Raw genomic sequence first — 24,448 nt, 5'->3', positions numbered from 1 at the left:
TTGCACTGTGCAAATTGAATGTAGATTTACTGTCAATAAAGCAATTAAAATGTACTTGCATGTGTGTGTGTGTGCGCGTGTGTGTGTGTGTTTTTTTTTGTAGTTCAGGGCTTATCGCCACCGAAAGAACAAAAATCTCCGAATCCCAACACAATTTTCCAAGCTCTTAATAAGATTTAAGTTTGTAATGTAGATGCCTAATTATATCCCAATCCCATGTGGAGGCCAAAGACAGAACACATTATTTTGTTGCTAATTTAGATTTAATGATTAGCGATGGATTAATGACGCTTTAAAATATAACGACATCCACTGTGACCATAGTGTTAAACCAGCAGTAAAGTCCAGAGGACCTTCTCCACATTAGTTTTGAGAAGCACTGTAAACTATGATCTTATAATTGTTGGCTAATTTAGGGAAAATATGTCTTTTCAGAACAACATAAACTTAGAAAAGGAAACTGTGAATGTCAGTGGCACATAGAAATGATCAAATATAGACAGATTTTTATAAATATTGCATTGGTGCTTTGACATACATGATAACCCCAACCTACAACGGTAGTGTAAAGTTAAGCAGAAGTATAGCCGGTATATATTCAAATACATATTAATTACATTTATGATGACACATAAAAAAAATGCATTAACAAGAACTAAAGGTGCATTGAGACAGAACATGAGGCAAATACATGCAAACTTGCCCGGGGCTTTGTGAATGGAGGTGAAGAGGCATCCACAGGAGGTGAACATGTTTTACCTGGTTAATTTAATACTGATGCCTCTGTATGACCTACATTAGAAAACAAGACCATCAGCAAGAAGATTGACTATTTCTGTATAGTTACTCTTAATGCTTGTCATCTGTGTGCCGCCGGGTCCAATGCTCCGCAAAATAGGACGAAACGAATCTTTGGTGTTCAGAAACAGAGCGGCTTTTGTCCTCTAAAATAAAAGTTCCTCGTAGTAGCTTTAGCGTGAGCAAATTCGTGGAAAAGGGAGAGAAACAAGGAGGAAAATAACAAAATGGAGTTACTAGATCCATCCTACTGGGGACCATGAATGTCCCAATAATCCATCCAATAGTTGGTATCTGTGAAAATCAATAAAAAACTGCAGGTTGTCAACAACAGCTCTTAGACCACCCACTTTGCCCACAAACACAGATGATTCACCTACAAAACATATCGTGAGCACACCGTGGAACAGATGACACACACATGGACCCACAATCAACACAGTCATGGTGACCTAGAGTTTTGTTTTTTTCTGAGTTTCTTTAAAACAGTCACAGCACACTGAGTTTAATTGTCTCACACATCAAAACACAAAACTCAGACAGTGGCAGTGCTTTGAGTCACTCTTTAGCCTGTTATGCATCCCATGTCAACTTACTGTACACTGTAGTTACAACTCGAGACAATTTAGCCCATGGTGGTGTTGGCGAGAGCGGTGGTGTGTGTGTGTGTGAGTGTGTCTGAGTTGACCTCCCGAGACCTTGAGAGACCCTGATTCCACCACATCTGTGATGCCTAACTGTTTCCCGAAAAAAGGGTGAGTGGAATTTTGAATGTAACAGCCACGCTTCTCCTGTGTTTTCACAACGCCGTGCATGTCCATGTGTTTGTGCATCTGACCCATTTCAGTGGGAAGCATCAAGCTGTTTCTGTTCTCCATTGCGTAACTCTATTACACTAAACCTATGAATGCAAACAAACAGAGCAGTGGGACTCACCGGTCATCAGACCGAGTCAGGCCTGAGCCTTTAAAGTTTGTTGGCTTTCCGAGAAGGCACTGTGCTTTGAAGTGGTGGAGGTTCTTATCTCCTTAAAACTCGTGCTCTGGTTTCTACCAGCACACGGGGTCTTATGCTGGAATCCATGAGCGTTCAAACAGACCACAGGTGTTCCTAAAATCTGCCCTAGCGGAGCCTTGTTGTCAATGATTTGTCCTTGTTTGAGCTAAATAATGTCAATTGCTTCCAAACCAGTGTAGCTGATGGGACAATATTTTAGTTACATACCACTTTCTGTCTCTTTTTTTTTTGACATTTATTGAAACTGGTGATGCTGCAAATAGAGAGAGAGAGATAAACAGTCCTTTAGATAACTAGTTACCCCAGAGTAAATAATTTAAGATGGACATTGTTGGACATCAAGCATATTCAAGATGATCCAGTTGACTGTTTCTCCTCCCCCAAATAAGTTACACCATGTGTGTGTCTGTATGTGGTCAGCAGTTTAATGTAATGTGGAATTGTGTCCATGATTGGATGGGAAGTCCTGGAAGTCCAGGATACAATTAAAAACAACCATTAAAGAGTGAAAAGAATAGAATATTTAAATAAGCTAAAATTGATATCTTACAATAAATTAATATTTGATTTAATAAAAGACAACAGAAAAGTCTTCAGCCCAAAGAAGTGAGAGTTGGAGGACCTGCATTTTGCTGGAAGTTTGTTCCAGATAATCGGTGCATAAAACCTGAACGCTGCTTTTCCACGTTTAGTTTTCACTCTGAGGACAGAAAGCAGACCTGTCCCAGACAACCTTTAATCTAACCTTAAAAAAGACCATCAAACACTGATTTAAATGTTCAATCTGATATGTAATCGCAGTCAGAACTTTAATGAGTACAAAAACTACAAAAGTGCTGCAATCAGAGAAGCTGTGTGAGTGAGTGTAAACACTCCCATATGACGGTCAGGGGGCTTGATACTCCATGTGTTTTTTCTAGTGTACCGTGTTGGTTTTGTATACAAAGGACGACATGGAGCACTGATTCTGGAAATAGCCCGTACCTTTGACCTATTTACAGAGCCAACTTTTTTCCCGGAGAAACTGGCGAAGCGGCCTTGGGCTCACGTACAGCATGTTCAGGCTCATGTTGGATTTCGGCAGGCTTACACATGTGTATAAGCCGGCTGTCAGAGGCAGGGGGATGTCTGCAGGAGCAACAGCCTAAGTTGTGCGGTTCTATGAAAAGCTAGATTCAAAATAAAGTATCGTCTCTCCCGACTGGATCCGCTTCTAATGGCCTCCACCTTATCTGCTGTCAACTCCAACATGTGTCGTGCATACTGCAGGTCTGAAAGCAGATAAGGTGAAGGGTTGAGTTAACCTGTGAGTGTGGGTGAAACCGGAGTTTGTGAATGGCCGCTGGATGATGGATAGGTGAAAGAGGAGGAGGTGTCAAGGATTACCTAACACAGTACAAACATTTATGGCCTGTAAAAGAAGGCGTGTGCATAGCATTGGTGGGAGCTTTGGAATTTCAGCTACAACAGCAAAATGTTTTTTTCACATTCACTTGTTTGAGGATTGGGATAATGTTCTGCTACTTAAGCCAAATATTGATGACATTCAAATTCAAACTTGATAATAAATTGACTTATAGCCAGTGTGTGGTTACAAGCACAAGTTCCTTCAACTTGCGTTCTTTCTTCTGACCATCAGGGGGCGACTCCTCTGGTTGTAAAAATAAGTCAGATTGCATAGACGTCTATGAGAAAATGACCCTACTGCTCACTTGATTTATTACCTCAGTGGACATTGTTAACATTTTTTTTCAGTTCATGGTCTCAATCGTCTTCTTCAATACAGCATGATGTTCATTTAGTAGATTATGGTCCCATTAAGAGTGAAGCTTTGTAAAATATGCTTTAGGACATCGTTACCTTGTGATTGACAGGTCGCTAACCCTCTCAGAGTGTGTTTTCAGTTAATTGTAACATTTTGGTCGCCTGAAAATGTATTATTCCGCGTTCGGTAAAACCAAGAAGGCAATGGATAAAAACCAAAATGGCGACGGGCAAAATAATGAACTCAAGTCTTCAAAACCATATGTAGAATCTATAGTTCACCGTGACAATGCTAACACGATGAAATTGTTTATCACGCAGGGCCACATACATATAAACTATACTATATACTTTATATTTCACCTCTACAGTTTTAGGCCACATGCTGTATTCTGTTGGCACCTTCTGTTTGTTTAGTGCTCAATACTGTACTCAAGATCCCCTTACTCCATACAGTCTGTTCATGGTCCTACTGTAGTGAGTCAGTGAGATTAACTGCTGTAGTATGGCTATAATATGGATTTTGGAGTTTGGCTGTTTTTTAATCCTATGGTGTAAATGAGTAATGGGATTTGACAAATGGAACAAAAGCTGCAGGCAACAGTGCTGTGCAGACTGTAGATCTGCAGTGGTGACACCAGATGGATGGATGACTGTGCCACAGAGAGGAGGCCCCCCCTCTTCTTGAAGYATTAAAGTCAGGCGTTGAACACGCTGCAAAAAATATCAGCCCTCACAGTTATTAAGAAGGTATTGAAAAATAAAATGACAACTTCAGTAGTGCAGTAGAAAAACACAAAAAACTGTCTTTCTCTTCATTTTGAGATACCAAGTCATTCTTTTGAGATACTAAGTCAAAATGTTGAGAACGTTTTTCATTATTATGAGATGCGAACCCATTATTTTGAGATACTCAGTCTTAATTATGATATACTAAGTCATTACTTTGAGATACTCAGTCTTAATTATGATATACTAAGTCATTACTTTGAGATACTCAGTCTTAATTATGATATACTAAGTCATTATTTTGAGATATAAGTCATTATTTTGAGCTGCTAACCCATTATTTTGAGATATAAGTCATTATTTTAGATACTAAGTCATTGTAATGACTTCCAAGATGTTTTTCATCACAGTGGCCGAAATGGACTTCCATAGTTTACTGGAAACTAAATTATCTTATTCGTTTTGCTGAACATGATATTCGTAAAGTCACAACAGCTTGTAAGAAAAAAAAGGTTATTTCTTGCAGCGTGCTGCTGTGAACAGGGCGGGGCGGAGAGAGGAGGTTTCCTTCAGTGTGTGTGTGCATGCATCTGTGTGTGTGTGTGTGCGCGCGTGTGTGTGTGAGTGTGTGGAAAGCGAGCGAGGAAGAGTCAGCTGGTCGAAAAGTGCAGCTTGAGAACAATGCATGTGTGCGTGTGTGCGTTTGTGTGCGTGAACGTGTGCAAGGAAAGCACCTCAGGGGAAGGGAGGGGGGGATGAGGCGCAGACAACAGAACAGCGGACGGAGTTTTTATTGGAGGAAACAGTTTGTGTCGAGACCCAGACGAGGACAGTCGATGCGCGCCGAGTGCCAATCCGCCGTGCGTCCTGGACACGATTCTTGAGCTGCGAGCTGCCCTTTGATTACCGTAAGCACTTCGCTTGTTTGTTTGGGAACTCGGTATAGAAGGCATATGGTTTACCTCGGTGTCGGACAGTCTTTCTACAGAAGCCTAATCGTCATGCACAGGAATTCAGAGGAGAGAAGACGCTTATAAAACTTACCGACCACCTTACAACACCACCGACTGTACTGACATTTTAAGCTGTGGCATGCGATACAAAGTCACTGTAGATAAGTTAAAGTCTGTTGAACCATCTCTCGGTAATATAGCCCGTGAAGGGCTATATTACATAGCATATACATATATATATATATATATATATATATATATATGTATATGCATATATGATATGTATATATGTAATATATACATATATTACATATATAGGCTGACATTTAAGAGGATGCGGAGCATACAGCTCTGCAAGAGACTGTTATGTTGTTGACTTTATAAAGATCACCAGCTGGGTTATTTTCTAACACTACTTTCTATCACTGCATGCATGCTGAGACTGTATTGGTGATGGTTCTAGATGCACCACCAGTGCACCACCAGTGCACCACCAGTGTAAACAAAAAAAAGCCACTGCAGTGACTGTTTCATCTCCTCACTGTGGCTGCACTTTGGTTTCTTCCACTAATTGCTACTCTGAAAGGGAGTTATGTGAACCCACAGCATATACAAGAAGGGCTGCAACAAGGAGATAAGCTGTGTGTGTGTGTGTGTGTGTGTGTGTGTGTGTGTGTGTGTGTGTGTGTGTGTGTCTGTCTGTTGATGGTCTGTCATAAAGCTCCATTAGCTGTGACCTAATGTAGGCTAATCTCTGCATGCTGCTAAACTTCCTGCTTCCTTCCTTCCTGGTGCATAAAGAAGACTTCGGGTCTGTTTAGGATCAGGCAACATTAAGGCCTTTAAGTGGTAGAATTATACTACTGTGTGTGTGTGTAAAGTACAGGTGCACGTGGATAGTATGTCATTAAGGACTACTTGTGTTTATTTATTTTGTTGTTGCTAAAACACACTCAATGTCAGCACCTGTGGTTATATGTACTTAGAAAGATGTGATGTGTGGTGTGTTCTGTCTACACACACACTCACACGTGTGGCATTATTAAGTTGCTCATTATAAGTTGCTGTATGACCAGTAAAGCTGAATTACTCCCTTTCTCTGCAGGAGGAACCACAAATGTCAGCAAATGTCAAGCACTTGGAGCTTTAGCTTTGCTTTCAGGCTTATTAGCCACATGTACGATCAGCCCAGTTTGCCCTTTCGGCCAGCTGTTTGATTGGTGTGAACACGCGCATAAGCCTATGCAGGAACGTGTGAGATATAAAACCAGTCGCAGTAAAAAAAAAAAAAAAGAAAGAAAAGAAAGTGTGCAATTATCAGCAGTGGAGAGGCTCTCCTTTCACTGTGTGTGCAACTGTGCACACACACATTTAGACACAGATTCTCAGTCAGCAGAGCGACCTAAAGATAGCAGCGCCCCAGTGGGAACAGTAATTAGTGGGGTGAAAAGAGAGGGAGGGAGGAGGAGGAGGAGGAGGAAGAGATATTGTTCGAACCATCTGATATCTGTTATATAATAACCCGTACAATGGAGACATGCTGGGAGAGAAAGTGAAGAGAAACCAGCAGAGTCAACGAGTGAGTGGAGCTATTTAGTGAGAGAGAAGCAGAGGTGTGTGTGTGTGTGTGTGTGTGTGTGTGTGTGTGTGTGTGTGTGTGGATTCAGTGTGTTTTGAAAACAGTATCGGTTGCAGCACTTCCCTGACGTTTGTATGTGGGCTGCTAAAAGATCCATCTTAACAAGTCATTTCTTCCCATTATGGAGCGTTTGTATTTCTCTTGATAGTGAGCGAATGAGCCGGACGTCTCTAAAATGTTATTGCAGCTTTTCAGGACATTGGGTGCCAATAGGAGTTTTTTAAAGGGAGCAGTCAATTGGAATTTTATGGTGATCTTGGATTTCCACCAACAGGCGAGGATGCGTGTTTTCCAGCCAAAACATTTTGAACAAATGTGGATAGTAATCGGACTCAAAAACAACATGATGCAACGCCAAGGAACCCTCATATTTAAGTGGATTGTATACATTTTAGGGTGTAGCTGCGATTAGATAATTGATAACAACTTGCATCAAAGATGTCCCTCTATGCGACAATGCGTTCATGATTTGCATCCAAGCAACACAAGACTCGATGCTGAACAGCCTGACTTATTGCAGTGTGTATCCTCTTTCCAAACACGCACGTACGCACAACTTCCCCCTGCTTACTCACAACAGGTAACGCCGCACAATGCAGTGAAAAATAGACGACTCCTATTTCAAGTTACTTCCGAAAGACTCGACCCCTCCCCCTTCAGTCTGCAGGTGGTGAGTGGTCATGTGTTGCCAGCTTGGACAGGGTTTCTTATTTAGTCTTAAGCCCCAGGCTTTGTTTGGGTACGGACTTGTGTGTGTGTGTGTGTGTGTGTGTGTGTCGTACACAATGGCTGTGTTTACATTGGATTCGGTGTGCACACGTTCATCCATGCACGCACATTCATTTGTTCACGCAGGCTTTGTTTTCTCTTTAGCAGAGAGAGGGATGTAAGGTTTTCTGTCTCTTGTCTTTAGGCGCACCAAATAGACCCCCGTTTTTACAAAGTTGTTGCATTGAAACTCACCTGCTGATGATTTATTCATTGTAATTCGCCTTTTTTGATCATTTCCTCACTACTTTACTTTATTTTTCCGTTCTCATTCAGTTAATATAGTGATCTCTGTTTGGTCATTTTAGTGATAGCTTCTGTTTTCTGTCCTGTGTCCGTTCCTTCATGAGCAGGGTGCTGGCGAGACCAGAGGGTGTCATTCCCAGCAGAGGGAACACTGAAGGAACACCATGGCCTTAGCGGGATGCCCTGACTACTTCCTACATCACTCAAACTACCAGGTGAATATTTGGTGTGTTTCATGCATGTGTGCTTGTCAGTGGTGGGTGGTAGCGCGTTAATCAAGAGCATGTTATCGTTCAGTAATGCAGGAAAAGCGCAGGTGTAACTTATAACATAACTAGCGAGTAGGTCGTTGGACGTTGTCTGACGATAACCAAACAGAGAGCCCACATTACTTTAAAATTATTTGTAATGGTTTCTAAATCACTGAATGGCTCGCCTGTTGTATCTGTCGACATATATGCCTGCTCGGTCCTTTAGATCCTCAAACTCCAACCTCTCGATTGTTTCTTGAGGTCAGAACTAAAAGGCACATCGACCCAGCCTTTGTTAATTATGCCCCCAAAAACTCTGTGACAGTCTGCCCGAAGGTCTTAAGGGCGGAGGTGGGGCCAAGTCATTGTTATGCAAGTAAGTCTCAAGTCTTTGTTCTCAAATCCCAAATCAAGACTGTGAAATTTGAGTCCTAAACAAGTCATGATGCGCTCTTCACCACATTTGACATCTCTGTCTGTAATTTTCTATCTGCACATTTTGCAAACTGCAATTCATTTTTTATTGACCACCGCAAAGTTCAGTTATGCGAACAAAATTATCTTTGGTATCATTTTTGTCCAACTGCTGCTTTTAGGTAAACCCTCCCAGTATGAACACTTTCATAGCCCTTATTTAAATCATTAGGTCCTAAAAGTGTTTTATTATAATTATTGTTATTTTCATCATCAACTTGTGTATAGTGAGTCTACTTGCTTCACAGTGAATGACTCCTGGCCTAGTTAGGAAAAATATGGCGTCTGTGCAGCGCAACAGACCCACTTCCTCTGTTGAACTCCTGCAAAATGAGCCCTTTGTTTCTCCGCTCGGATGTTCTCCAGTACAACCCGCCAGTAACCTAAAGAATTTGGCTAAAGAGCATCGCGGAGGTCTATAAATAGAGCGCTAAACAAACAACAATAACAAGCTGCGGGCTTTGTTGTGTGACAGGCCCGGGGGGCTCGGGATTGATGGCGTGACGTCTCACTGGGGCCGATTGGACGATGGAGGTGACGTCGCCTCAGCTGCCTTACTCCTCTTAATGGAGGTACAAAAATGCAGCTCCCTGCTAACCCAAACCGTGGGACCGCTGAGCCCCCCGGTGAGCTGACATGAAGTTGGATTGGTTCACGTTAGCTTCCAGGAAAAGGTTTTGCACCAGTAAGACTGCAGTGAATAGTGAATCGAATCCCCATAGAAAACAACATTCCTCCACCCTGCATCTAGCGGAGGAAGAAAAGTTTGATAGTCGGAGGGAGAGAAGTGGGTTACAACATGTGTGTGTGTGTGTGTGTGTGTGTGTGTGTGTGTGTGTGGTTATGTAAAGCTTGCCAGTTGACGTGACACAGCATTGCACACACACATATTTACCCCATCTGTAGGCAGTCACTGTAGGTTTAGTGTGTGTAGATAAGGAGCAAACGAGCCCTCATTTCTGCATACTTGCATAACACTATACATAACGCTGGGCATGTTGGGGAATCTGGGCAGCGTTCCAGGCCTGTCTACAAAGTGTGTGTGTGTGTGTGTGTGTGTGTGTGTGCGCGCATCTTAGTGAGACCTTCGGATCTTTCTCCCTCTCCCTTTCTCCCTCCCATCTCCTTACATATTCGTGTGTATTTGTTCATGTGCATACACATGAACTGCAGAGCACTAAGACGCCATCGTCCACAGACTCCAAGCACCACTGAGTTCAGACTTTAACCGGACAGAAGAGCAGAAAGAATGACTGCACCCCTGATAATCAGTATTTGTGCCAATGTGTATGTTCTGACTGAGACCATGGACTACAGCTCTTTCTGTCTTTATTTTCTGAGAGGTCAGAGGTCAGCGGCTGTATGCAGTGTGCGCCGTGGCAATGGGCACGCTCAGTCTCGCACGTGTGCTTTCGAGGAAGCGTAGCCTTTGATTCTCTGTTGTATGTTGAAATGCCTAGATGTTAGTGCTGTGGGCTATAGAGTGAAAGGGGAGACGTGTGCTGACTGCAAGAACCAAAACACTGGCCCTAACAGATTTATTTAACACAAGAAATACCTCACTCACATCCAAGGAGATCTCAGGAGATATATATATATATATATATATATATATATATATATATATATTAAAAAAACTGGTTTCAAATATGAATAAAGATGATGTCACTACAATGCGTATATTTCTCTCCTCAGATGATTTCAGAAACATCACTTAGTGAACTGTTTAACTGTAAAATGAGAGTTTATGACCCAACCGCCATATTAACAGTCAAGCCAAAACCAAACAAACTTTTTCATTTTATGGCTCAACACACAATTTGATTGGAGTTCACGGGCTTCACAAGCAGCTGCTTGATGGTGTGTTGCCACTAATGCGTGACGCAATCTTTTTACGCGATGCAATAATAAGTCATGTCAACGTAGTCATTTCGACATCTATAACTTTTAACAAGATTTCTTCGCACTCATTCAAGATGGTTTTAGCACAGACTGCAGTCAATCCGCCAGAATAATCAGAAAAGCATGTTTAATAAGGCTATTTCTTTGCCAAGATCAGTTCCCGTCACTTCGGGACCTAGTTGACCATTAAGGTAGCATCAGCACACCATCTTCAGAGTCAGTCAAAGTGTATTACCGGGAGTTCACAATGAATTTTTAATAGGGAATGTAGCCATTAAAGCTGACTTTTACTGCAGGAGTGTTGCAGAGGGAAAGGGATTTGCCCTGGATTTACTTGTAGCCATATATTACCACTGCCGGTACTGATATCTGTTACTAGATCTAGTTCACTGTCCAGCCTCCAACTCCACACCATGCACACAATTACACCCTCGTGTCCTCGAGGAGGTAATCCCAAACCAGTGCTGAGAGTGCTGAAGAAGAATGTTCACCTAAAACAAAATGTAACATCTTGAACTCCTGATTTGTCCTGAAGTTTTTTTTAAATTTAGAAACTCCCAACACTTCATTGCAGCGATATGATTCTTGCACTTTTTTTATTTATTTAGTTATCAAGATCTTTATGGCTGCAGTATTGCATCTAGTAGAAGTATGTCTTTGTATATTTATATTTGTTGAAGCTAACCGCATTAGCTGAAGCCTGCAGACTTTCTTTTTCAGCACACAGGCCTCGCAGCCAAGTTGCCTTCCTTGGAAAGCTTTTGGCTGCTGCTTCTCAGAGCTATAAATCTTACTCTGGGCATTTATGGATGTTTTCGAAGCACAGTGTGGAGCTGTGTGTGTGTGTGTGCATACATGCACAGCGTGACCCCAGGACTCGAGCAGTTCCTGGAAGCAATGCTTCCTCGTTCTTCTTTTTCCTGGAAAAGGGAAGATCGAAAAATGAGTTTGGCTGTCTTCCCTCCCCTTCTTCACTGCAGCTTTCTTACCGTGAGGCTGCTTCAAATTAGACAACGTGTGAGGAATTTGGCAGTGTATAAGTGTGCATGTACGTATATGTGTGTGTGTGTGTGTGTGTGTGCATCTCCGTGTGATGTGTGAGATTGTTTGAGTGCGCCTGAGCTGGTATGTTTTTGCTCTTAAAAGTGATTGATCTGTTGTTGTGTTTTTGAAACACACAAGTCAGTATCTGGGGTGAGTTTCACATGTGACAGTTTGAAATGTGTGTGTTTGAGAGAGAGAGAGAGAGAGAGAGAGAGAGAGGGGAGTTCAGAAAGTCACAGGGTCAAAGGGTCACCTGACCTCTGAACGTGAGGCTTGTTGTTCCTCGAGAGCAGAGGCATGAACCCACCCTTTGTCTGACCCTCCGAACTCTGTGAAACAAACACGTTGTCTTACCCTTCACTGATGTATCTGACATCTTAAACCCCCTGCGTGGCTTTTACAACATGGTCTTTGCCTTTTTGAATAAAAATCGTTCTTTTTCTTGCCTTTGTTTTGACAGGAAAGCATGGACCGCACTTCCTCTCACCGGCCCGAGGAGCTGATTGTTCCAGGCTTTCAGCGCTCGGCCAATGAAAACTTGCCACATCATCACGGTAACTCTCCGCTCCTATCCAACTTATGTCAGATCTGTTCAGGGGATGTAAATATGAAACATGAAGCGATTAAATTATATGCCCCTTATCCTACAATGTCTTTTTCTACTCTTAATGTCGTAAAAGAAGAAACAGTTCCTTCCATATTTTACTCACTTCACATTCTTTTCTCATACCTTTCTTTATGGGATCTCTCCAGCCAGCCAAAACACATTTGCTGGCCCACTGAATGTTCTTCCTGTGTTCCTTGAAATCCCCCCTCTCCTCCTCCATCTCCATCTAGTACATTGTCTCCCTTCATCACTGCAGGCTCTGCTCTCCAGATGGAGAGGTTATAGACAAGTGTTAAAATGCCTCTCCCCCCCTTTTTTTTTTTTCTTTTTAGCACTGCTCAGCACTTTTCTACTAACCCCCCACATCCCCATCCTCATATATTCCCAGAACTCCCTTCAGCCATCGTGGAAAATCTTGGAAATCCTTTTTGAAAAGCGGCCAACTTGTGGGGCGAAGAGGGGGTGTCTCTCCCCAACATATTTTTTTTATCACGTTGCTTGTTTTTTTTTTAGTGGATTGTCCGCTCTGCTGATGTGTGGTGGTCTTCGCTTGCGTGAGAGCATTAAATATGGCTTCACGTGAATCGGGTTGATTTAGGTCTGTAGGTCATCCAGTGACAGGCAGAGGAGAGTTTATGCTGAGAGTAAAAAGATCGTATAGTTGCATAAGTAGTAAAGTTGAATATTTTCACTGTTTCCAAGCTGACTCATTCAGTTTTTTGGTGTAGCCATCAGTCATCAAGTATGTTTTGTAGAGAAATAACTGATTTATGACTTCAGTGAAAAGGCACCCAGCTACTGCGTCACCATTCTGACTTTGCACTCCAGAGAAACATTACATCAACCTCACTGACGGGACGTGCTGTATATTTAGATCATGCCAGGCTCGGGTTACATGCCCTCAGTTTATACTGGGCCTGATGACATGTGTCTTGATACATACCATGGTGTCGATTACATGTAAGCGAGCCAATTTACTTGAAAAGATTTAATGTTTCGTTCATAACTACGATTACTGCTTCACTTTAATGGTGTTCATTGTTTGTGCTGCTCAGTATGAATACAAGGTGGATACCTCTGGTTCTTAAACGTGAAGCCAATGCGGAAGTTTCTTAAAGTTTTTTTTTCTAATGGCCAGCAGGGGGCGACTTCTTTGGTTGCAATAAGTCTGATTGTATAGAAGTCTATGAGAAGATGACTCTACTTCTCACTTGATTTATAGCCTCAGCAAACATGAGTTTGATGGTTTGTAGTCTTCTTCAATACAGCATGATGTTCATTTAGTAAATGATGGTAAAATAAACGATAAAGCAGGGTATGCTTGTCTCATTGAGCCATCGGTTGTACTTAACATCACTCTCTCCTGCCACTTCTGGTTGTAAAAAGCCAAAATGGCGATGGCAAAAAAACGACTTGCATTTCAGTAAAGATTGTTCAGAGAGAAAAGCATTAGTACCTCACTTTACCCACCCACATTTACACATCATGTGTGGTGATGGAGCGTGACCTCCCTCGTTTCACTTTCACTTTATTGTCCACAGTGAAAACATGTGCAATGCAAAATGTGATGACACAGACGACAGACAAATACAATCTGATCCGAGTACAGAATATAAAGTATTTGTTGACTACGACTGCAGTTTTATGTTAAATATAACTGCAGTATTTTTATTGCATATAGAGGAACTCCATTGCACTTTGCCCATGAACGCCCAGCTCTCTGCTCTGACCTCTAGTCTGCCGTCAGAGATCGCTGATTGCAGGTTGTCGTGGCCAGGGATAGAGAGCGCTCATTCAGCGTATTCTGGGATATTACAGGAATGAATTGGCCGCGGTTGTATGGTAAGTTTTGTCGTCGGATGCTAACCAGAGTGCTGCAGCAGTTAATCTACATTCAAAAGTTGCAGTTCGTAGAAGAGTGGAAGGATATATTTTAATGCTATATGTCCACTGGCTTCCCCCTCTGAAGCCAGCAGTGCAGCGTGGGCCAAGCCAGCAACGGGAAGACGGAGAGGAATGCCAATGGTAGCATCATTATCCTCTTAAAGTTAAAGCTGCACTGGGCTACATTTTAATGTAAAACTGCAGCCGGCTTATCAGCCTTAAACACAAAGTGGTGCTTCAACGGAGCAGAGGTGCAAGAGGGAAAAACTTCCACACCCCAGATTAAGATGATGGAGGTGGATATTTTGCCTTGATGAAATGTTTGTTTGAGGTGTTTGCATATATAAAGTGACAAATTGGAAAACGTGCGGTCTGTCCAGAAAGCCAGACTTTCCAATGACAACTGAACCAATGATTCTTCACCACCTCCTCATTCATGACCGCTGCACTTTAGTAGTCATCAACAACTCCCAAAAAGTAGTCACGGAAGATTCCCCCCCCCCCAATAACGATAGTGAATTCTCGTCAAAAAGGTCTGTTAGCAAATGAGCTGTGATCTGATTGGACTAAACCCAGCACGCTTGTCTGAGCTGGAGATACTGTTATCCTCTGGGAATCTCAAATCTGTATGAAATGTCGAGATCTTTCCAGTAGCTGCTGAGATGTTTCAGTTTGGACCAAAGCCGGGTCGCTAGCATGCTGACTAAAGCATCTCAGTACTTTCCTTTACTGGAATAACTGAAAGTGCACATTTTAAGCCCAACACTCTCAAAAAATTGATTTTTATTTTTCATAAATGTCACATCACAGGATTTCTGGATATTGAAGTCCTGAAAAGTCAAATTTATAGCCTTCAATGTGTAAGAGGCCTTTTTTTCACGAAAGACATTTTGACACAAGTGTAAATAATGAAATGAATTTATGCTCAATTTCATTTACCCGTCTCGGTTCCTGGTATTATGCAAGCTGACTCACGCCTGAGCTTTTCCTACTGTGACGAGTCAAAATGTCTGCTGTGAAAAAGGCCTACATGTCACAGCTTTACATTATAATCACCTCTGACTGTCCTCGTGAGCTCTCTTGTTCTTTTCCAACTGTGTGTGCCCCCCCACGCCTCTTCCCCCCCAACCCATGTCCCACTCATGAACCCCAGCATCACATGACCTTGTGTCCCAGACTGTCCTTTCTGTGTGCGTATGTGTGTCATGCAAACTCCTTTGTGATCTGAGATCAGACGGGCCGAGTCCTGCTGTTCCTGCTCTGCAGCGGCTTTTTTTTCGCTCAGCGTGCATGTTCACTGTGTGCGTGTGTACATTCAGTACAATATGTGCTTTTAAAAATCTTCTGTATAATTACATGCACATGATCATCAACGCTGCATAGCGTACATGATGTCCTAGGCTCTTCTGTGTGTGTGTTTTGGTGCCCTACTTCGTCCTGATCATTTGGCCACCATATGCCATGCGCAGGCTGTAGAAGCGCTGTAATTTCTTCTTGCAGGAATTTTAGGAATTCTGAGTGTGGTGTCGTGGTGGGACACACACAGGACTGAAGGGCTTTGGACACACACATAAAGAAGCACATGGAGACATACTAGGCGCTCAAAGGAGCACTTAACCCCCCAAAATGATCATTTATATATTTTTCTCGCATGCAGGGATACAAAAAAAAAAAGACGAAAAGTCTTGATGAATTTATGTAATTGGGTGCCGCGTTTTAATATCCGTTTACAAACTCTCACGCAACTCGTGCCGTGTCATTTTTATCCAGTCATATGCTCACTACTTCCCAAACGCATGCATCTTTGCTAAAATGTCACGCAGTTATGCAGAAGTGTTTCAAATTGTACGGTATTAGCGTAGATGCATGTGTTTTAGAAGTAGTGAGCATACAACTGGATAAACGAGACTTTGATTATACTGCACGAGTTGTGAGAGAGTTTTTAAACGGATGTTTTGATGTAGTAGTTAAACGTGGCATCCAATTACTTCAATTCATCAAGAATCTTTTCATTTTTCAGGTTCTTTGTTTAACTTTTGGGCATGTGAGAAAAACAAAGTTCTCTTCACAAATTCAAGGTAACACGGGGCGAGGAATTGAGATATATACTGTATATAAAATGACATACACATATAACCTAAAACTGGCTTTATTGGAGAGATTACACTGTTCCCCACTAGCTAGCATTAACATTAGCTTTTAAGCTTGATAAATGGTAAATAACGAGTGCAGTCTGGAAGTTCTACTCCATTTGTCCCTGAAGGGTAATTGATTAAGTATTAATCCTGGACTGACTTCAGTTAATTAGTAACCGGTCAGGGGAAAGGAGCCCTGACTGGAAACTGCCTTGTTGACTGGATCCTTTCATTCTGGTTTGGATTGGTGTGGGTTCAGTCTGTGGGTGACTGTTGGTGCCAACTTCCAGTGCTTGATTAGCTACTCGGCCCGGTGGACGACAGTTTTCCACGTAATCGGACCAATGGCAAGCTAGTGAGTCAGTGTACTACACAGCCATTGGAAGAAATCCAAACCAAAGTGAAATCCAACACGAGGAGGAGTGAAACTTCAAAACAAGGCTGTGTGTTCTTTCTTGCTCTCTGGTCTAGTGATCGATGGTTCAGGACCCCAGTGCTTCTGGCAATATTTTGACTGTTGACCGTGTTAAATGACAACAAATGAAAGGCACTTGCCAGAATGCTGCGGCATTGCCTCAGTAGGTAGGAGTGGGACAAAAGGTCAAAATGCTGAGCTGTCTGTTCTAACATGTAATCCTTTACGGACCAGAAAGTTAACTTCTCACCCAAACAGGATCCCTTTGATAACAATTTCTGACAAACTGGCCTCCATAGTGTTGACTCCTCTAATCATTCTGCGTCTCCTGTAGCTCTGTTTTAGTCATTAACCTGGCGGCTACAGTTGAACTAAACGGATTCATATGATTTCTAATGATTATCAGCTGGTTGTGGATGGTTTAAAAATAATTTCTCAAACACTGTTACCCACTGAGGCCAGTGGATATCTGCTGTCCTGCAGCTTTTCACCGTCGCTCACTTTCTTCTTCCTTCCCTTTCTCCACCTCTCCCATCCCGCCTCACGCAGACGACGATGTGGATCTGGAGCAGCTGGTGAATGACATGAACTCCTCCATGGAGAGCGTTTACTCTACGCAGGCAGACACGGCGCTGCTCCTGAACAACGGCCACGTGCCCCCTCCTCACAACCACCACATGCACCCTGCCTACCCGGCACACGGCCAGGCCCACCGGCGTCACACCCCGCCCCTGCCCCTTTCATCCCCCTCCAGGGAGAAGCTGCGGCACTCCCAGCCCATGCACATCCAGGCCGTCAGGTAGACGCACATAACCTGCCCCCTGCATCGATTTCTCTGTTTTATATTAAGATAAATACGGCTGGAAGCACTGTGAAAATATGTTTAAAAAATACAAGACAGCATAGCCTAAAGAAGAACTTTTTAGTGTCATATATGTGTGCCATACCTTCTCTTTTCCCAAACTGATGCCAGTCATTGTGTGCATACAGTATTGTCAGGCCTTCATTAATAAACACCCAGCCATGACAATAGTGTGTGTGTCTCCCTCTGCAGGTGTCTGCAGGAAGAGCATCTGCTGCGTCCGGCCTCCCTGCCCGCCATCCCCAACCCTTTCCCTGAGCTCTGCAGCCCGGCAGGCTCCCCCGTTCTCAGCCCCATTCTGACCGCCGACAACCACGTAAGCACGCCCATACCACCTTTCCTCTACTTTTTAAGTACTTTTTTAAAGTTGTTACTGGTTACCACTGTAGTTGTGATTTATTTTGGACTCCTCAATGTATGTGATGTCCTTTACTTGACCACTATCACAAGAGAGGGTGTGTGTGTGTTTTGAAACCAGCTGACTGGCCTGTTATGTTCAGGTCAGAGCAGCATGTGTTGACTTTGGCTGCGGGACAGCCTTTCCTTCCATTACACAACAGCTCACCCTGGGTTATCTGACTGTGTGTGTGTGTGTGTGTGTGTGTGTGTGTTATTGTGGAAGCGTCATTATCAATCTCACACACACACAGAGTGACAGACATGTTTTGCTGTGGACGGAGGTGAGCGATGTCTCCAGGATGCTGCAGACAGAGTGCAGACTTCCGTAGCGGAGCTGGGAACACGGCTGGGAACGTCTGCAGGTTGGAGCTTTCTGAACCTTCTGAATCCGTCCACGGCAAGACAGGCGCCCATTTCCGGTTCACACGCTTCAACCTTGGCTCTTTATGTCACTGTGCTTGTGTGTGTGTGTGTGTGTGTGTGTGTGTGTGTGTGTGTGTGTCACAGCCTTGCCCTTCCTTCCCCCGGTAGAGCGTCCTGTCTCAGGAATGTTCCATCCCTCTCAAAGATGTTTTCAGGATGCCCACACTGAACAATAAAGGTTATTTTAGATGCTCTCATCGCGAGCACACACACACGCACATGTTGCGTCATATGTCTTTCACAGAACATCTTCATTTTGTTCACGTGTGCTCTTTTAACGCTTGTCTTGAACCTAAAGAGACGAATAATCACCCAGCGCTTGTTATGGGGAAGAAATACATTTTTTTTGTGATATGTGTTGTGTTTGAATCATTTTAAATGCAGTTTGGTGTTTTCCTTTCGCTGCTTTGCACATGCTTGTATCTGACATCGATGAGTCGTTCCAGCATTTTGCTTCTTCTTTACTGCATTTTTCATGGCATGTCACCGGGTTGGTGTAGGCAAGAAATTCTTCAAGAATGCTTCACCGTGGCACAAAAACAGGAAGATTGTTGTACTCTTCCCGCACGAACAGCGATAAAGCTTGCACTGGAAGGAGTAAAAAGCACATGGAAAAATCACTTCCAACATTCCATCATGTTTATCATCGTCGGCAAAAGAGAAAAACCTTTTGGCTGGACAAGCAGAGGAGGTGGCTGGGAGACTGATACACGTGTGGCTGGAGGTGATGGGGATCATGGGAAACACTATAGTTTGATCAGGTCACGAGCAATAATTGATCCGACGGTGATATATTAATGGGTAACTTCTGTATTTTCAACCTGCGGCCTATTTTGATTGTTTTTGGCTCTGACAGGCTCTGAGTGTTGTTATAAGCGTCTTGACAACATTATGGAAAGAGTGTTGCTCAAGGGGAAGTCACGTTCAGAAATTGACATGTTGCTGCAAGATAATGGTGGAAACGTGACTGCCAGCCGGTCAGAGTTTGTTGTGTTGGACTACGGAAAGCATAGCTTAGTGTTATCTAAAATATTTTCAATTTCATGGTTAAATATTTAGATGATTTCGACAAAGTGGATGAGGTCTTTGAATTCGATGGATGCCCGTATTTATTTGAGCCAGAGTAGAGGGGGCAACGGGCAGAGGAGGGTGAACCAAATTTGTTGTATATACAAAATCATGGAAAATACAGAAGTCACCCTTTAATGCTTAAAATTCTATATGGAAAAACGTTAGTGGCATAGTTCGAGTGATGGCAATGTCGGTCCAATAATAAATATCAGCAACTATTGGACGTATTGCATTGGAGTTTACAGACACTATTGTTTTACAGACACTGGTTCCCAACACTAATAACATTAACATCACCCTCAGCTCTACATTGTGCTTTGTGCTAGTTAGTGTAGTTGCGCATGATAACTAGCATGATAACATTAAACTAAAGTGGGGAATAGGGCTGTCCTCAACCAAAGTTTTTGGTCGACTATTCGATTAGTTGATTTAATTAACAGATCTGTAAAACTGAGGTTCTCCACAAAGAATCACACAAAAGCACTACTTTAAACCTTGTGTTTACCAGAGATGTGCACTTAAGTTTCTTGGAAATAAGTTATTCAGCATGTAAAAAACATGTAAAAACAACTATTAGACCAAAACGATTGATTAGTCGACTAATCGACCGAGAGGGGGAAACCCTCGTGGGTTAGCGTTGTTAGCATATGTTAGCATTCCGATGTTAGCATTCAGCTCAAACCCCCGCTTTGCCTCACAGAGCTGCTAGCATGGCTGTAGACTTTTAGTCTTGTTTCGCAATGTTATGACACACTGGCCAGACGTCCGTGCCTCTGTTGGCGTGCTATGTAATGTCATATGCAAGCTAACAGAAAGGCTATAGGATAGAGAAAAGGTTGTGGAGATGTTAGAGTACCTGTATGCATGGATGTGTGCAGGACCGCTGAGGATGGCTTACACAACAATGCAGACGAGACTCTCAGGCGTCTACAGACATAGATTGTATTTGCATTGGCTCTGTTTTATCGGAGGATCTCTCTACCTCCAGCTGTAGAGTTGGGATCAGAGCATTCTTCTCTAAGCTTCTGTCTTTTCTCAAAGGGATACACATGTTATAAAACCGTGTATGTGCGTGACATGACAGGTTTATGGCCTGCATTGTGTTTGATAGTTGAAAGGGTTTGTCCTCAGGGTGTCATGAACATGCTACTGTGAACAGATAACATGACGCCGCATCTCCATGAGATGTTAGAAACACACTAAAGGGAAAACTCCAAACCCGAAGCTTATTCAGTAGTCTGATTGTAGACGATGCTGAACGCTGTTTCCCACGCAAGTTGTGGCAGTATTACACCACACAGTTCAGTCATGTTACCCCGGCTTTCACAACAATTTGGTCAGGACCTGTCTGTCATTACTGGGCGCATTGGGTTTTCTTTGGCATCATGACGGCAGCTGTAACGCAACTCCTGCTTTTATTTGTGGCCAGAGACGCGGCATTACGAACATCGGGGACGACAGGGAGGCCCAGTGGTAAAAGAGACCATTGATCAAGCAAAGAACTCTGGTTCAAGACCCCTGTGTTGGCAGGCATCCATCCTGCTGAAGTAGCTTTGAGCAAGACACCGAAAGTCTTCCAGCTCAGGGTTCAGTGCTCAGAAAATGACCCTAACCTCTGACCTCCCTGTGGAAAAAGGCAAGTGAAAAGACGGTTTTAATGTGAAAAAAAAAGATGTGAAAGAGTCAGTTTCTCATGGTTTGTTATTCGTTGTGTGGTCTGATTATTGAAATATCTAGTGCTTGCAAAATTTTAGAAAATTTGCCATCTGATCGATTGGGCGTTTTTCTTTTTCAGCCTTGCCAGCAGTCTCTAGGGATGGCAGTGTTGGTCGATTTGGTCGGTCCACCGTTTTGATCCAGACTGAAATACCTCAACAGCTTTTGGATAAACTGCCTTGACATTTTGCAAAGATATTCACAGTCCCCAGAGGAGGAATCCTAATGACTTTAGTGATACCCTGGACTGTCCCTCTAGCGCCACTGTGTCTTTGAGTAAAATATCTCACCAAATATTGGATGGGTTGCCAGAAAATGTGGTGCAGATGTCAATGGTTAACACATTTCTGAGACTTTTCATCTAGCGCCATCATCAGGTCAACATTTCTATTTGTCCAGTACTCTGATTTATGACAAAATAACTGCATAACTAATGACGTTCCCATCAGCTTCAGCTGTACTTGATGGTGAACTTGGCGAACATTACAGCTGCTAAACATGAACATTACATAACATTGTGCTTGTGATCATGTTAGCATATTGAGATTAGCATTTCCCTCAAAGCGCCGCTGTGTCTTACATTAAGTACAGCCTCAGAGAGCAGCTAGCATGGCTGTAGACTCTCGTTTCCAGATTATTTCATATCTAATACATGTCAGGAGTTAATGTTGTGATGGAATCTTCAAAAAAGATAAGATAATGGATACAGTTTATATATATGCTGTAGCAGTGTGATGAAAAGTAATTCAAGACCAAAGCTCTGAGTCACACACTCTCTCTATTTAGGACTCATACCTCCCCCTCTGTCTATGGTCAGCTGATGAACTTCTGCACGCAATGGTCTGCTGACCCACTGCAATCAGATCAGGTGCATGTACACGTGTGTGTGTGTGTGTGTTTGTGTTATGAAGGCTTACAGGATTTCTGAGTTCCTGCCATGCAGTAAATGTTTTACATGTTTTGACAATGTGATGACTCAACATTGTAATTGCGCAGCAAACATACACTTCTTTGACACCCACAAATACACAAACAAACAAATACACAAACACACAAACATACGCTTGCATGCGCTGTCTGAGGACTACATGTGTCATTACTGTCAAACTAGAACATGATGCTACGATAACTTATTCTCATAGAAACCATAAGAATGCAGCCGGATAATGATGCGAGCAGATGGTTTAAAGGACCTCAGTTGTTACAATATCCAGATGAACTCTTGTTTGAGGTCATTTCTCCCAGTTAGAGCGCCAGGAATTGCATTTGATTTCAGCTCTGATGAAACTATTTTTAGAATTTGTTTTGGGGAAATTCCCGAAGAGGGAGTTTCACTTGTCTCTTGGAATTTTAACAAATACGATCAGTGTCCCGTACAATGACCAAACTTGTGTTTCATCACTGTTTTTTTTTTTTTTTTAAATTTTATTTTGATATCTGCCAGGTCAAAATGTGGTTTATATTTTGTTTTTTTGGATCGATATCACCAACACTCGCATAGTACACGTCTATCAGTCAGTAGAGGTCTTTCTGTCTGAGTGTGTGTATGCGTGCGTGACAGTGTTGGGTCGTCGGGAGGTGGGGAGGTGAGCCACTCAGTGAGTCTTTGTGGTGGCGCTCCAATGAGGTGAAATTGAGTTTGGCCTGTCTGCAGAGCTAATCAGCTATGTCTGGCTTGAAACCCGAACACTCACAGACATGAAAGACAGCTGACACTGTAATAGACCAGAGTGGGAAGTCTCCAACCAACCAGCATTCAGATGCTGACATTAGTGGAAGCCTCCACCAGACAGACAGATGCAGCTGCTGGTATGATGATTTCTTACAGGATACTCTAAGAATTGTCTGTTAAGTTAATATTATATATTTATATTAGCCATTTAACACGTTATTTTGTAAAGTAAACAAGTTACATCAATTGGTCTGTAAGTCTATCAGATTCAGAATAGGGTTTATTGTCAAGTAGCTTATTCACGTACGAGCGGTGCATACAACAAACAATAACAATTATATACAAAACATAGTAAGGAAACAAATGCAGGCAAAATGCTGCAAGAGTCAAGAAGATGAATATAGAATTAAAAAAACTACATTAAAGAATACTATAATATGTACATTATAACTGCATATTTCTACACAACATTTAACATTAAAGCTACATTAATACATGTTTTTAGTTTAACAATGAAAGAAGATTTATTGTACAACTATAAATCACAAGGCAGCAGATATAATGGCCAATCACGTGACATAGACCTGGAAACTATTACCATGGTGACTCTACATCAACATATTATTTGTCATGTAAGGAAGACGTGAAGTCCTGAGCTGGTTTCAGTACCAAATACACGACCACATTAGATCCACATTCTCCTTTTTTTTTTTTTTTTTTTTTTATCAACATCCATATTTTTCCCATTTTTCTTCCAGTTTTACATTTGCTTCTGCCACAATGGTGCAGAAAGATGGTGGCCGTCACTACCCTTGCCCCCTCCACTCTGAACGAATCAAGATTGCTTTTACAATCAGCAGGTCGTATTACTATTATCTGCTCCGGCTTAAAACGTGTGTGTGTGTGTGTGTGTGTGTGCGCGTGCGCTAGCTGGTATGTGTCTGTACATTCGTTGTGTGTTTGCTTACAGCCTGATAGGTTTAGGGGCCCATAAACCTCTTGGTCAAGTGGGCCTGACCCTGGCGCAGATTATTGTGTTTGAGCTCTGACCCTGTGGCCTGTGTGTGTGTGTGTCTTTGGTTATAGGCATAAAGGTGATTGTCCATGACCCTTCAATCCAATATGCCGTGGCTACAAGCCCGCTTTACGCGTGTGTGTGTGTTAGAAGCAGCATAGGAGACCAATAACCCTGTACATAACCCCCCCTCACACGCCTCTGGTGGAGAGAAAAAGACGGATGTGGGGGAGGGTAAAACAGAAGGGGGAGGACTAAGCCAAGGTGAGTTAAATTTCATTGTGTAAAGATAAAACCTGATAAACACTTAGGATGAAGGCCAAGGATTTGAAGGACCTTGCAGGTAGAACAATTGTTTGAAAGTTAAAGAAGAAATACATGAAATACAGAGTGGGAAACGGAAGAAATTAGAAAGAAAAGGAAGATTTAAGAGAAGGAAAGTGTGCTTGCCCACCCTTTCTTTCTCGTGTGCTCATCACACACATGAACATGCACTCAGTAACAGCCCAGCGTTATACTGCTCCCCGAACGGCTGCAAAACTTTAGCGTGAGATGGGAGGAAAAAGTCAAGCAGTAAAGTGAAAAAAAAAACAGTTTATCATTTTGTCTTCCTCTTTTGTGTGTGTGTGTGTGTGTGTGTGTGTGTGTGTGTGTGTGTGTGTGT

The 24,448-nt window shown here is 42.6% G+C and overlaps 1 protein-coding gene across 4 annotated transcripts; it reads left to right on the top strand.

Moving 5' to 3' along the window:
- Window positions 1-4,942: 4,942 nt before the first annotated feature.
- Window positions 4,943-24,417, top strand: LOC116387095 (growth factor receptor-bound protein 10-like). 4 transcript variants are annotated; one of them, XM_031853889.1, is made up of 6 exons: window positions 8,050-8,129; window positions 9,115-9,265; window positions 12,046-12,139; window positions 17,176-17,425; window positions 17,681-17,804; window positions 20,811-24,417. In XM_031853889.1, the coding sequence occupies exons 2-6, from the start codon at window positions 9,206-9,208 to the stop codon at window positions 20,856-20,858; spliced, it is 576 nt and encodes a 191-aa protein (XP_031709749.1). In that variant the 5' UTR covers window positions 8,050-8,129; window positions 9,115-9,205; the 3' UTR covers window positions 20,859-24,417. The 4 variants fall into 4 exon arrangements, with proteins under 4 accessions (XP_031709747.1, XP_031709749.1, XP_031709748.1 ...); XM_031853888.1 differs by lacking the exon at window positions 20,811-24,417 and adding an exon at window positions 18,139-19,863; XM_031853887.1 differs by lacking the exons at window positions 9,115-9,265; window positions 20,811-24,417 and adding an exon at window positions 4,943-5,216 and having other exon boundaries at window positions 8,022-8,129; window positions 17,681-18,228.
- Window positions 24,418-24,448: the final 31 nt, after the last annotated feature.

The sequence above is a fragment of the Anarrhichthys ocellatus genome, unplaced genomic scaffold (assembly GCF_004355925.1).
Source record: "Anarrhichthys ocellatus isolate YVR2014 unplaced genomic scaffold, GSC_Weel_1.0 scaffold14, whole genome shotgun sequence".
Classification (NCBI taxonomy): Eukaryota; Metazoa; Chordata; class Actinopteri; order Perciformes; family Anarhichadidae; genus Anarrhichthys; species Anarrhichthys ocellatus.
The sequence above is the reverse complement of the archived record's forward strand: the minus strand, read 5'-3'. Positions and strand labels throughout refer to the sequence as shown.